This window comes from Cricetulus griseus, chromosome X, assembly GCF_003668045.3.
Source record: "Cricetulus griseus strain 17A/GY chromosome X, alternate assembly CriGri-PICRH-1.0, whole genome shotgun sequence".
In the NCBI taxonomy this organism is placed as follows: domain Eukaryota; kingdom Metazoa; phylum Chordata; class Mammalia; order Rodentia; family Cricetidae; genus Cricetulus; species Cricetulus griseus.
Genome location: NC_048604.1, coordinates 26346323 through 26359838, shown reverse-complemented (window position 1 = coordinate 26359838; position 13516 = coordinate 26346323). Strand labels below are relative to the sequence as shown.

General features: G+C 39.4%; 1 protein-coding gene across 2 annotated transcripts in view; it reads left to right on the top strand.

The window, feature by feature from the left end:
• The window catches only part of LOC100770349 (glutamate receptor 3), a 268038-nt gene that overhangs the window by 211337 nt on the left and 43185 nt on the right, over positions 1-13516 (top strand). For both annotated transcript variants that reach the window (XM_035450026.1, XM_035450028.1), the window contains exon 12: positions 8972-9170. In XM_035450026.1, coding sequence (XP_035305917.1) covers positions 8972-9170 — 199 coding nt within the window. The remainder of the gene's footprint in view (positions 1-8971; positions 9171-13516) is intronic.

Below are 13516 nucleotides of genomic sequence, written 5' to 3'. Positions count from 1 at the left end.
ATATCCCATAATAGATCCTTCCACTTGTCCCAGGTAGGCAAATCTATGGAGATAAAAAAGACAGTTAGTGATGGCCAGAAGTTGAAGGGAGAAGAAAGAAAAGATAACAAAGGCAGGACTGGAGTCTGGCCGAACAACTACAAGAGTCAGAAACAACTTATTTAAGTTTCTTATATGTTGTTCATTACAAGTTTTTTATGTTTGTTGTTTTTAAGAAATATAGCACTAAAATGCTTTGGCCTGGATAAGATTTTGACACTGACTTATATTTGCTTGTGGAACATACACCTTACTTGTCTCATTCTTTTCCCCACTGTGCCAGGATTAACTACAGATGGACATGAGGGAGCTGATGGAGGTGATATGAAAATGCTCCAAAAATAGATTGTGATGATGGCTGCAGAACTCTAAATTTACTTAAATCATTGAACAAATACAATTCTCATAAATATTAATACTTATACTGGTGAACTGTATTAGATGCAAACCTAGCAAAGCTATTGAAAATATTGAGCGTAGTTCAGGATGTAGCTTAGTAGTAGAGACCTTACTTAGCTATCTTTGGCAGCTTTTTAGAATTGCCTGCATGGAGCTTTCATGCCTTATGCATCCAAATTACTCTTTTCCCCCTTTTATATTAAAAAATTGCCACCCCCAATCTGCTTGGTTGGGTTCTTCAAATTATTTCATTTCCTGTTCCCTTTGTGTTCAGAATGTGTCATTTTGTGATATCATCAGGGAGTTCATTTGATTTCCTAGTTCCTTTTTTGGTTTTTGTGAAATAGTCACTTCAAGAGACTATGGCCTCTGAATGAGTCTATAATTGAAAGATTTCTAACATGGCGGCTAATCTGTGTTGAGACAATGCTGAAGAGTCATTAAGGCTGGAGATTTTCTTGGTTTCTGTAAGTCAATTTTCAAAACTATATTTGTGATATTCCCACCGGAGTGCTGCCTACAATGCTGCATACTCAAACAGATCACAGCAAAAGCCATTTTTCCAACTATTTATGCACATTTCTCCATTAAATAAGCACTAAAGCTGATACTGAAAATGACACGTTGGACCAGTTTGGTTTTTTGCTTTAATTTCTGGTGGAAGAATTTAAGCTATGGCTTTTCTATAGTCCTGAAATATAGCAAATACTTCCAAGTCTTTTAACATGACCCACAGTAAGAAATAATTTTCCATCTTGACTCACTATACATAAATTATACCAGACATTACCCTTACAGTATGCCACGCATGATGAAATTTTTCTATCCTGTTGAGTTGTTTTTAAAGCTGGTCATGGTTCAACCCACTAAGGGCATGAAGCCTATAGAACACTTGTCTAGTGTAACAACTATCGTTTATGGTGCATTTTAGTAAGAAGTCATTACCTCCAGGAGCTCTATGTTTTCTAACCTATGAGCGATCACTCCTATGATGCTATCTTTTGTGCCCTACAAAAGAATTTATCTCTTGAAATCTTTTATTAAAATTTTATGCTTCTTAGCATATTACCAGTAAGAAAGAAATGTGTTTCTCCTTGTCCCGAGAGCGCTATTAATTATATATTTGTGAACAACTGTGTATCAGCTCAGCCTATTGTAATATGTTTCTCTATGAGCAGATTTAGAGAGGCCTGACAATAGTTCAGCTGCAGTGTGAGGTGTGTGGTTGCCTTTCTTGTAAGCAACAGCATGACACTTCGGTTAGTGACCACACTCAGAGTAAAAACTCTCCAGAAAGCAAGAATGTGAGCATAGACTATACACTGCTACTCTCATCAAAACGGAAGTAATTCAAGGAATTGTCCTTGAGATTATATTTCAAAATAGAATTAACAAGTATTAGAACAGGAGGAAATGTCAGAGAAACAGAAGTCTAAATGCTGCCATTTCCTAAGGAAAGCACAACCTTGCCTGGACACCCACTGTGTGTGGACACATTATCTACAGTCTCAACGGGATCTTCATCTTTAAACCATTGCCACAGTGTAAGCAACGTGCTTATTTTTAGGTTGAAGAAAGTGGCATGGATTAAATAATTTTCCTAGGCACACTGACAATGACAGCTAGAACTCAAACCTAGCTCCAAACCCCCAGACCCTTGTTCTTTCTACTGTATGCTGCTTAGTTCATATCATAGATGACAGACATTTCTAGAGGGCTGATACAAGGGAACACAAACAACTTCCCGGAGATTTTTAGGAGCTGGCAGTACAATTGCTTCCACAACTACTTCACACTGCCAATCTAAAGGAGCACTATTGGCTTCCTGGCTCCCTTCATGCTAAGGTACCAGAACTGTTTTCCCATTTCTATCCCTAAAGAAATACAGCACTCATTGTTAATGAGAGTGGGCAGTGTACATTCATAAGGCTGCTGGGCACGTGCTTGCACAGTGCATAAGGCTGCAAAATCAGCAATAAGGTGTTATGAGGAAAACTGCTGGCATCATTCCATTGTCACCAAATCCAGTTATTGACAGTTACCCAGAAGCTTAGAAATTCTGCATCAATATTAGGCTTGATATTTTAACTGCTCTAATTGTTCCCAGTGAATTACTTTGTTCTGCATGAAGCTGTAGGCTGAGTCAACGTTACAGAAGGTAATCGATGTAATAAGCCAAGGTTATATTCATACATCAACTGATTTATCAGGGTTGAAGTCCAGAGAAGGTGTGAATGCATTCAGTTTAACCCTCTCCATCCTGAACGTGCAACTGGGGGCCAGCCCATGAGGGTAGCCAGATGGAGAGAGCAGAGTGGTTAAGCAGGAGGTGCTAAAGTTAGCTTCAGCACATTCCCAGGCTGCTCTGCAGTTGTGTAACCTGGGGCAACTGACTAAGCCTAGCTAAACCTCAGTCTCTTATCAATAAAACGCAAAGTGCAGTTCCTGGCCTAGGAGCTCTATAAATGTTATCTATTGTTACTATGAAATTGGATTCTTGTAATCATCATAGTTTAGCGTACATACCAGTTACCATTGCATTTGGTCAGAGTTCCTAAAACTATGGAGGAATCCAACTAAGTGCTGGTGGATAGCAAAGTGCTCCTGAGAGTCAAGCAGCAACATTCCTTCTTGATCCCATTGAGAGCTTTTAAGGGTTCCATTTCTTGACAGCGTTTTGAGCATAGTATCCCATAATGCATCGCTCACACTGACAAGAGGCTACGACTTTTTAAAATCTGAAATTTGTTTCCTTTGTGAAACTTTGATAGAGCCACTTGTGTCGTCTAGAGTCCAAGTCCAGACAAATGCTCCCCCTGCTGACTTTCTGTGAAGCTGCAGGGACAGCTGAGGGCTAGCCAGGTGGAAGACGTGAGGCTTAGGAACAAGTACCAAAAGGAAAATGGAGGGCAAAGAATAGACAAACTTGGACCTCACCACTGGGTACAGATTGTGCCAAAGGTATTTTTTTATTAAATTTTCAAGATAGCAAGTCCTTTGAAAGTGTAGGCAGGGACTCTGTCACAGTTAGACATGGGTCCTACAAACATAGATCCTCCTTGAAAAGAAAGGTGCGTAGAATAACAAAAGGTTTGAGGGGTATGAGCTGCATTTTAAGTGATATCCTTTCCTTTCATGATGTACACCGCTCCCTTCATCCTACTGCAAATTCACTTTACAGCAGTGATGATGTGTTGATACATTAGTAACGCAAAGGCAGGATTTTTATGACAATTATTTCACGACTTTGGCTGAAAGCCGTAGTTTTCAGTCTTTGGGATGTGGTTACTTATTTCCATCAGAGAAGGCTGTAAGAAACAAAGATTGGGTCTGCAGATTTTTAAGAGTCTATGACAGTCCTTATATTGAATGGAGAATGGAAATGAGGAATGAGAAGAGAGGAATACTTTCGAAAGAGAAGAGAGGAATGATAAAGATTTAGATGAAGGTAAATGTTTTAGCTTCCCTTATCGTCTCATAAAGCTAGGATAGTACAGATTCCAAAATTTACTTACAGGATGAAGGTTATGGTCCATAGCTCACTTTTATTGTCATTTCAGATGTCATAAAATACATTTTTATTATTAAGGTAGGGATTCCAGTTTCTTATTATTACAGTTAAGAAGAACATTGTCTATTGTTTGATAGATGTGTTTGACAATATTTTACATGTGTTTTTTCTTTTATTACTAATTTATTTTCATTAACTTCAAACCTCTTCTGACCCTTTTGTGAAAGGTATGACATACACACTATTCTCTGCTTTTAAAAACATAAGTGTGCAGCCTTTTATAGCCATTTCATTATGCTAACCTTGAAATCTGTCTTGTGCAACAAAACTACTTGATTTGAATGGTAAGCATTTTGCAGCTGCATTAATGGAAAGAAAGGTACTTGGAAATGATGGGTCTTTCGAATTCAACTCGAACGTCTTGTCGTATTTTAATAGATCCTTTATAAAATGTGATGGCGTTGACCCATCAGTCACTTTTTCTATAGCCTCCATGTAAAATGTGGGCTTAAGCAGCCGTGGTTTCACTAATGAGAAAAAAGGGAAATGCAAAAATGCTTCTGGAGCTTCTTCCCTGTGGGCTCCACTACGTCTTTCCTCAGTACAAAGATTTAAGCAAGCACGCCAGGAAAATGGAAGAGGATGATTTAAATCCCACCAAATCCTTTGTCAACTCTACTACTGTCTTGAGGAGACATTATCCAACACAATCTTTTGCATTCTATAATGATTACATGGAAGCTATTTGTTTAGGTCTGGAAGGCTATTTTTATCATCTCTATGAGATATCCTCTCAAATTTGCCATGCCCATCCTTACCAGCATGCCTTGCAACTTGATGGATTAGTTCCAGGACCCCTGTCAGATACCAAACCCTGCAAATGCTCAAGTCCCTTGTATCGAATGGCACAGCATGTTTGCATATAATATATGTACATTCAATCACTTCTAGACGGGCCATAATACCTAAAGCAATGTAAATGCTAAGAGAAGAGTTGTTTAACTATTATTTGGGGACGCCTAAGGAGAAATGACTGTCTGTATTTCATAAAGATAACGTTTTCCCAAATACTTTCAATCTGCAGCAGGTTGAATATGTAGAGGTGGATCAGAAGGATGCAGAGAGCTGACTGTATGCCATGGATTAACCACATAATTGCAAAAGTCAATAACCAGTAGACAAGAAGGCATAAAATGACCATTTTGCATGTAGGGTTATTTTTCAGTCATGTCAACAACCAATCTCAGCTGAGTCATTGTGATCAACCACACAATGATGTGAGTCAGTATTAAGGTGGCCAAAATAACCAGATTATGATGTGCAGCCCTGATTTAAAATCAGACAGACATAGCCACAGTCCATTAGCCTCAATAAAATGGCACAATGTAATTTCCATAAATTACTGTAGTTTCCTCCACATTTCAAGCAGGCAATGCATAAACTGCCATTAGTATTCACAGCATGTTATACCTCTTTCCATAGCAAACTCCAAGTCTGGAATGACTCCAAACTCAGGCTTCTCCCTGGTCTCAGCAAAACCCATCATTCCACATCAAGATGACTTTTACAGGTGCAGTCCCAATGAACAACAAATAATAATATACAAACATGTTTGGTTTTACTGTAACTATATTTCTTAGTATTGATTTAAAAATCTGTAATTTTCACACCAGTCTGAATTTTCTTATCCAAATCTTGGCTATTTTATACTACAAAATATCTGGATATTTCTCTTCTTAAAATTTTAAAATCTGTTTGCGTTTATTCATTTATTTTTATTTTATGGGTGAGTAGGAGTGTGTGTGTGTGTGTGTGTGTGTGTGTGTGTGTGTGTGTGTGTGTGTGTTCAATAGTATGCATGTGAAGGTCAGAGGATAACTTGCAGGAGTCAATTCTATCCTTCTTCCACCATGTGGGTCCCAGGGATGGTAGTCAAATTATCAGGTACCTTTACCTGCTGATCCTCACCAACACTCCTTGAATCTCTTTCCTAGTATGAAAGGACAGACATATTCTTGTCTGTTTTACTTCTCTGTGCCAATTTCTTTATCTATGAAATGCCCTAGCTTGCTTATCTTTAACACAGTCCTGACCAACAGAGACGAAAGATATAAAAAGTTGGTAAAGTTTGCCACAAAGAACGTGTTCAGTAAATGGCAGCTCCTGTTTTATCATTTTTACTATCCTATGGCTATGGATGCCATTTTGAAGCATTAATATTCTGTGTAGTAAAGTAATTTTCAGAGTCAGGTAAGTCTATATGTTTAGAAATTTGAATATGGCAAACATGAAGAAAACTTATGAAATGTCTACATTCCTAATTGAAGCATTCTGTATACTTTTAGCATTGGGAAGGGTGACACATTCTTTTCTGACTCACGCAGATGTGTTTATCTCTTCTGATTAAAAGAAAAGTGTTTCCAGATGCAACTGTAAAGATGTAACTATTAGCTAGAAAAAAATCTGTTGCAAAGCAGATTTTCACATTTAAAGAGCTAAAGTGATTGTATTTGACTGTGTTTTAGGCATCCAGAGACCAACAGAAACTGCAGACTTAGAAGATAATCAAATAGATATTTTATAATTAACCAGTAAATAGTACTACTATTTATCAAAACACTTGCCAGAAGTATCAGATTTATTCCCATAAACAGCTGATTTTTCCACATTCTAAGAAGAACAAGGGGTTATCTTGGGACATGGGAATTTGAACTTGCTGCAGAGTGGTAAAATCATAATGCATGCAGAGAAGAACTTGATTTGTCAGTTCTCAGCCCAGAACTGCCCTCTTCCCACAGAGCCTGGAGATGTTCCAGGCTCCTACGCTTATTCTTTACTTTCTAGCAGAGTGGGAGCTCTTTCTGTGAGCTTTTCTAGGCGTGGAAGAACATAGCCTAAGCAGGATGGAGCTTTGCTCCACACTAGAACTGTGCTAAGGATGATGTGGCAGTATTTTATAAAACCTGCCGAGCAGATTTTAATTTCTATAGACCACACCAGCCTCCAACAATACTGCAAAAGAAGGGAAGACTCCTAATCACAAGCCATTGCCCATCATTGAGCATCTGTTGCCCTCTGACTCCCCACAGTCCCTCTCCATGAGCATCACTTGTGATGGAGGGACATAATATCTCTGATTATACCATTAAGCTTTTATAAAAAAAAAAAAACATGCCCAACACCAAGAATTCGGATCTAACTAGTCTAGATAAAACTATAGGCAAGGTTTTCATTTTGTTTTGATGTCTTTGGTGGGTTTTATTTTGTTGTTGTTGTGTTGTTTTGTTTTGACCCAAGCAGATGCTCTTAGACACAGGCAAAGTTGAGAATCACTGGTAAAGAACAATGCTTGTTCATTTCTCAGTTTGGTCTGTTCATCACTTGCAACAGAATCACCTATGATACCTAGGAATCACATATTCTTGGGCATGCAAATACCCCGAATCTACATTTTGGCAACCCTCTCATAATGCCAAATGAACAGTAATGTTGACAGAATTTTCCTTTCAGAATTCATCCATATTTAGCTACATTCCCTAATAATGAGATGAAAACATAAAGAAAAAAGTTCATTTTATTAAAACTTACCCACCTTTTCCATACTAACTGAATACCATTAAGAGCACTGAAGACCACGTGGAGCCATGGGTCCAACCTTCCTAATGCTGCGACCTTTTAATATAGTTTGTCATGCTGTGGTGACCCCAACCATAAAATTAGTTTCGTTGTTACTTTATAACTGTAATTTTACTACTGTGGTGAATTGTAAGGTAAATATCTGATATGCAACCCCTGTGAAAGGTTGAGAACAGCTGACTTAGAGGGTAGTTTCAACAGTGAGATAGGATGAGAGGATGGGTTTGTTTGTCTTAGGATTTCAGAAGAGGAAAGCAGCCCTTTAATGCCTCTCAAACCGTACGATGGAGGGAGTTTCCTCAGTTAGGCCAGTCCCCAGTGGCTAAGATTCCATGTGTGAAGAGGAAGTGTTTTGATCTCCTGATCCTCATTAACCATTTATGTGAAGATGAGAAGAAACATTACCATTTGGTACCATAGCTCATGGGTGACCAACTCTACAAAACAGTTGTGTCAACATTAATGTATGGAACTCAAACTAACAGTGCTCATTTGCCAGTATCTCCCATTGCTGTTCAAATGTGAAAAGATTTGGGATCCTGCGTTTTGCATATTACTTGATGTCACTTGATCCTAAATTGACTACAAGTATAATCACTTGTGCCATATCGGAAGTCAGGCTATCTAGGTATCACCACCCAAGCTTTGATTTCACTGATCTTGGTTAGACCACAGTATTTATTCTTTTATATGTGTACCCAGAAAAGTTCATAGAAAGCAAAAGCAGCATGTAAAATTATAAATGAGAAGTGGTATTTTATGTGATTAAAAAGTTGTATTTTAAATCTGTGCTAGTTTTGAATCACTGAGACAAAATACCAACTGCAAGGAGGAAACCTTTACTTTGGCTCATGATCTCAGGATTTTTAGCCCATAAGTACTTGGCCCCTTTGCTTTGAGCATCTGGTGAGGCAATACATTATGACAGGAGCATGTGGCTGGTGAGACCTGTTCGCTTCCTGGTGGCCAAGAATCAAGAGAGAAGAGAAGGACTAGATCTTATCATTCCATTCAAGGGCACCATATCCTGTGACCTAACTTTCTCCAGCTAAGTCCCACCTCTTAAAAGATCTGATAGCACAACAGACAGATGAACAGCCAAACTTTCAGCATATGACTGTTTGCGGAGACATTGGAGATCCAAACTAGAGAAAACTTGGAGAGGCCCAAAGAGTTTTTGCACATGTCATCATCATCATATGCCATCATGACATGGTATTGTCAACATGTGACTTTTATCTGATGTTTTGATTGCATGTGTCATCAACTTCCCTCCTCCATTGCCTATAATAAAATCACTCTTCTTTCTATACATAAAGACAATGACTTTTTAAAATTGAGATCCGGGCCCTCTGGGTCTGGACTTGTTTCTGTTTTGTTTTATAGGTCACTTTCTGGGCGCATTGTTGGAGGAGTTTGGTGGTTCTTCACCCTGATCATAATTTCTTCCTACACTGCAAACCTTGCTGCTTTCCTGACTGTAGAGAGGATGGTGTCCCCCATTGAGAGTGCTGAAGATTTAGCCAAGCAGACTGAAATTGCATATGGGACCCTGGACTCTGGTTCAACAAAAGAATTTTTCAGAGTAAGTACTTTGCCGTTAATTCAGCCTGCTGGTTTTCATTTTAGTTTCACAAAGACAATTCTGCAGTGCTTTTAAGTGAGGCTTGTAGGAAAGGGGAAATTTTATCAAAGGACAGTGTCTTAAATACTGCTCTGCTTGGTTTTAACCAGATCCATTGTCCATTAGAACTAAGACTCATGGGAGAACTAGCAGGTGACATGTTAAGAGCACTGAATTTGAACTCCTAGGTTTGAATCTCAACCCTGTTATGAAGTGAGTATTTGTCCTTGGGCAAGTCACTTAACTTCTGTAGTCTTTTGTCCTCTTACTTAAGTAATTAGGGTTTTGAACTAAATAATACCTCTTCTTTCTAGCTTTTATAAAAGCAGTGGTTTTTTTGTCTCAGTGGTTCACACAAGTTAGATAATTAACTGTATGGTTCTGACAAGTGATAGACTAGGAGAAATTATATATTCTATTTTAGACTTGGATTTCTGTTGAAATGCATTATAGGTGTTTCAAGTATATACATGATGATAATGCTGTTTTCAGGGCACTTTATAATTGTTTTCATTTCTTGAATAGATTTATTTCCTCTGCACCCTGAAGGCCACTTCTTATTGAGGAAAGAGCAAGTTATTCATGAGCGAAAGATAGCAAAGCTATGTAACATGCACTGCCATTGTTAAGATCTCGAAGTTTTAGTTGCACCAGAAAGAAAAAGGGGCTTGGTTTAAATTAGAAAATGAGTCAATACTGCCCCTGTCCTCTACTAAACCACTGTAAGTGGTTGTAACCATGATCCAAATGCCACTTTAGTATAGACAGGAAAACATTTGTCACTATCTCCAACCAATAAATGACTTACTGTATGGCAGGTGTAATTACTAGCTTTTCCTCACAGGTTTAGAATAAAGCTGATTTGTTTTAATAAATCAGTAAGCAATATATTTCTATGTGCATTGTCATATGATTTCATGGAAAACTGGGGGGTGGTGGTTAACATTATAGCAATTAACTAAAACCTGCTTTTGCTCCCTGAAGGATAGGAGGATAGTTCTGGAACCCTTACAAGAATTCTCAGTGCCTCAGGAGACCCACGTCTCTCTTTTACCACCTGTTGACAAAGTAGATCATTATGCCCAACTAATGAAGAAGCATCAAAATGATGCTAAGACCCTTTGAAACTGATCTGGCCTTGACTCTCCCTTTTATGGAAGTCCCAGGAGCTTTTTTAGAAACAGTCCCTTACCTCCATGAAATCACTCACATGTGTCAGGGCTGGAAGCCAGGGATTTCCATCTGTTGAGTACGAAACACATAATCAGCTCCATGGAAATTTGGTTTGGTATCAACCTTCAACAGAGCTTATGTTCACCATCCCAATAGATAGCTAGTTGCTATATGAATTAATTGACCATTTAGGATATCAAAAGCCAAACTTGGACCCTCTGATAAGAAGTACTTGTTCTACAAGAAAACATTTTTCCTTTGACAAGGATAAAAGGTTAGGGAGATATGTGTTAAATGGTAATCAATACATGACATCAATTCCCATTAAGCTTTCAAAATCCATTCATCCATACTGTAGGCAAAAGAGCATTGTTGAGAAGATTTGTTAGCAGGCAGGCTGGAAATTGTGGCCATATAATCAGTGTGCCCAGGCCTCATCCTCCATGTACTTTGAGCCTGTATCTACTGATCCATGAGATGATGGTTTCATTAAAGAGGATCACATTACTGTAGCCGATTTGAATCAACATTCAGTGCTGAACAAAGCTACTGTCCCATTCTAATTGCTTTCTGGATTCTTAGGTTCACAAACTCCTGTGACCTTTGCAACCAATGAGTAATTCCCAGGGAAATGAAGCTGTTTTGAAAATCTGATTCGAAGCAGGCAGATGTAGCAAAGTGTAAATCATTTCTGATCTCCTGAATGACACTTTTTCTTTTCCCCCCAATGGTCACTAGTGGTCACTAGTGACAGCATCAGGATTCGTAGGGTGGGACAGAAAAGCACAAAAAGGTTGGTGTTATACGAGTGAGGCCAAGTTTATACTGAAATGTTCGGAGAATTTACCAAAGAGAATACTGGGTACAGTACATGAACCCAGCCTACTCATCTCCAAGCCATTTCTCCTCACTACACTCTCTACCCCACCCTCCAGTGCAGAACATCCCACCTGCTCTCAATGGAGCACAATAGCCAACCTTCGAGAACAAGATCTTGATGGCAATAGTCATAGCCCCTCACCTTCAGCTCCTAGTTACCTCAAAGAAAATTTTAGGAACAGCCCAAACATTAAAAAAAACTGGAGAGCATGCCTTCTGGATTTTAGACAACAAAACAAGACCATATGAAGCATTAAAACACATAACATGAGCTCATTTCTTTCCCTTTTACACCATACTAAAACCGCAGAGACCACCTAGTAATAACAAAAAACAGCCTAGGGCCAGCCCTCTAGATCTTCCAGCATGAGAAAGAAAGAAATAAAATCAAATTCACTTCTAATTGCCCTGTAGACTTTTTTTTTTTACTCATCCTAGGTAAGGCTGTCATTAAAATGATGGCGATTTTAAGTGATCCCTTTGTTTGTTTCATTTTCTAAGCTTTCTCTAGCTGTCATTTTACACTTATATAAAGTCACTGAAACTGTGGGGCCTGCCCCATCAGGAAAGGCAGGAAGGAACTGAGCAAAATGCATGCAGGTGGAAGAGACATCTGGAATATTACCAGCAGCTCTCTGGACTTGAAAATTGATTTTCTTAGACAGCAGCTCCCAACCGAAGGTGGAGGCACACATGCTAAAAACCAAGCTGACAGCTTTATTGTCACAGGCCAGAAAAATGCCACTATGGTTTGAAAAGCTACACCAAAACAATCATTCTCCACTGGTTTCTGGAAATTTAACCTGATACAGATTTGTATTAGGAAGTAGTATTGCGAGGAAAAAGCAACTCTAAAATCATCTCTGCCTTCAGACCTCCTTAAAATACCTTCTCAAATGCTTGGAAACATTGCCATTAATACTGATTCTGGGCTAAAAGGAGAGATTTTAAGTGGAATGCTTAAGAAAGTGAGTATACCACGATGGGGAAACCAACAGAAACAGCTGACCTGAGCTAGTAGGAGCTCACGGGCTCCAGACTGACAACTGGGGAATCTACATAGGGCAGAACTGGGCCCTCTGAAGGCGGGTGACAGTTGTGTGGCTTGGGCAGTCTATGGGGCCACTGGTAGTGGAGGCAGGATTTATCCCTAGCGCATGAACTGGCTTTTTAGAGCCCATTCCCTATGGCGGGATACCTTGCTCAGCCTTGATGCATGGGTGCAGGCCCAAGTCCTGCCCTAAATGATGTGACAGACTTTGTTGACTCCCCATGGGATGCCTCACGCTCCCTGAGGAGTGAATGGGGAGTAGGGTGGGGGGAAAGCGGAGGGAAGCAGGAGGAGGGAAGAGAGGAGGAACTTGGATTGGTACATAAAATAAAAAAAGGTTGTTTAAAAAATAAAAAAGCCATTAAAAACAAAGAAAGTGAGTGTAGGAGCGGGGGAGACGGCTCAATAAGTGAAGTGCTTGGTGTGCAAGCATGAGGACCTGAGTTCATTTTCCAGCACCCACATAAAAAAAAAAAAGCCCAATGCTGTAGTATGCACCAGTAATCCCACCACTGCCACCACTGCAGGGGTAGAGACAGACAGACACATCTAGGAATTCCCTATCCAGTCATTGTAGACAATTATTGAGCTCCAAGTTCAATGAATGACTTGTCTCCAAAAAGTTCACTGGGGAGCAACTGAAGAAGACATTCAGTGCCAACCTCTGGCCTACACACACATATTCATGTGCTTGAAATGTACACATTGAACGTGCATGCTTGCACACACACACACACACACACACACACACACACACACACACACACACACACACACACACAGGAAATATAAAAGGAGAAGAGTACAATGAGTGGGGAGTTTCCTTTGTGCCCAAGGATAAACAAAATATCTGACCATTATTAGGAAACCATTGAGGTCACCTTCTTTGTTTTGAATTGAACTCATTGCAAGCCCAACAAAATAATGTACAAGCACAATTTTACGTGGATCACACATTTCTTTTTTTTTAAAGGATTATGGTCATTTCTTTTCCTTTTTTAGTTATTTTATTTTTTAATTGGAAAGAAAATTATTTTTCATGTCACTCCCAGTTCCCTCTCCCTCCCCTCCTCCCCCCCCACAACTAACACCCTACCTATCCCATACCCTTTCTGCTCCCCTGGGAGGGTGAGGCCTTCCATAGGGTGTCTTCAGAGTCTGTCATATTCTTTGGGGTAGGGCCTAGGCCAACCCCCTTGTGTCT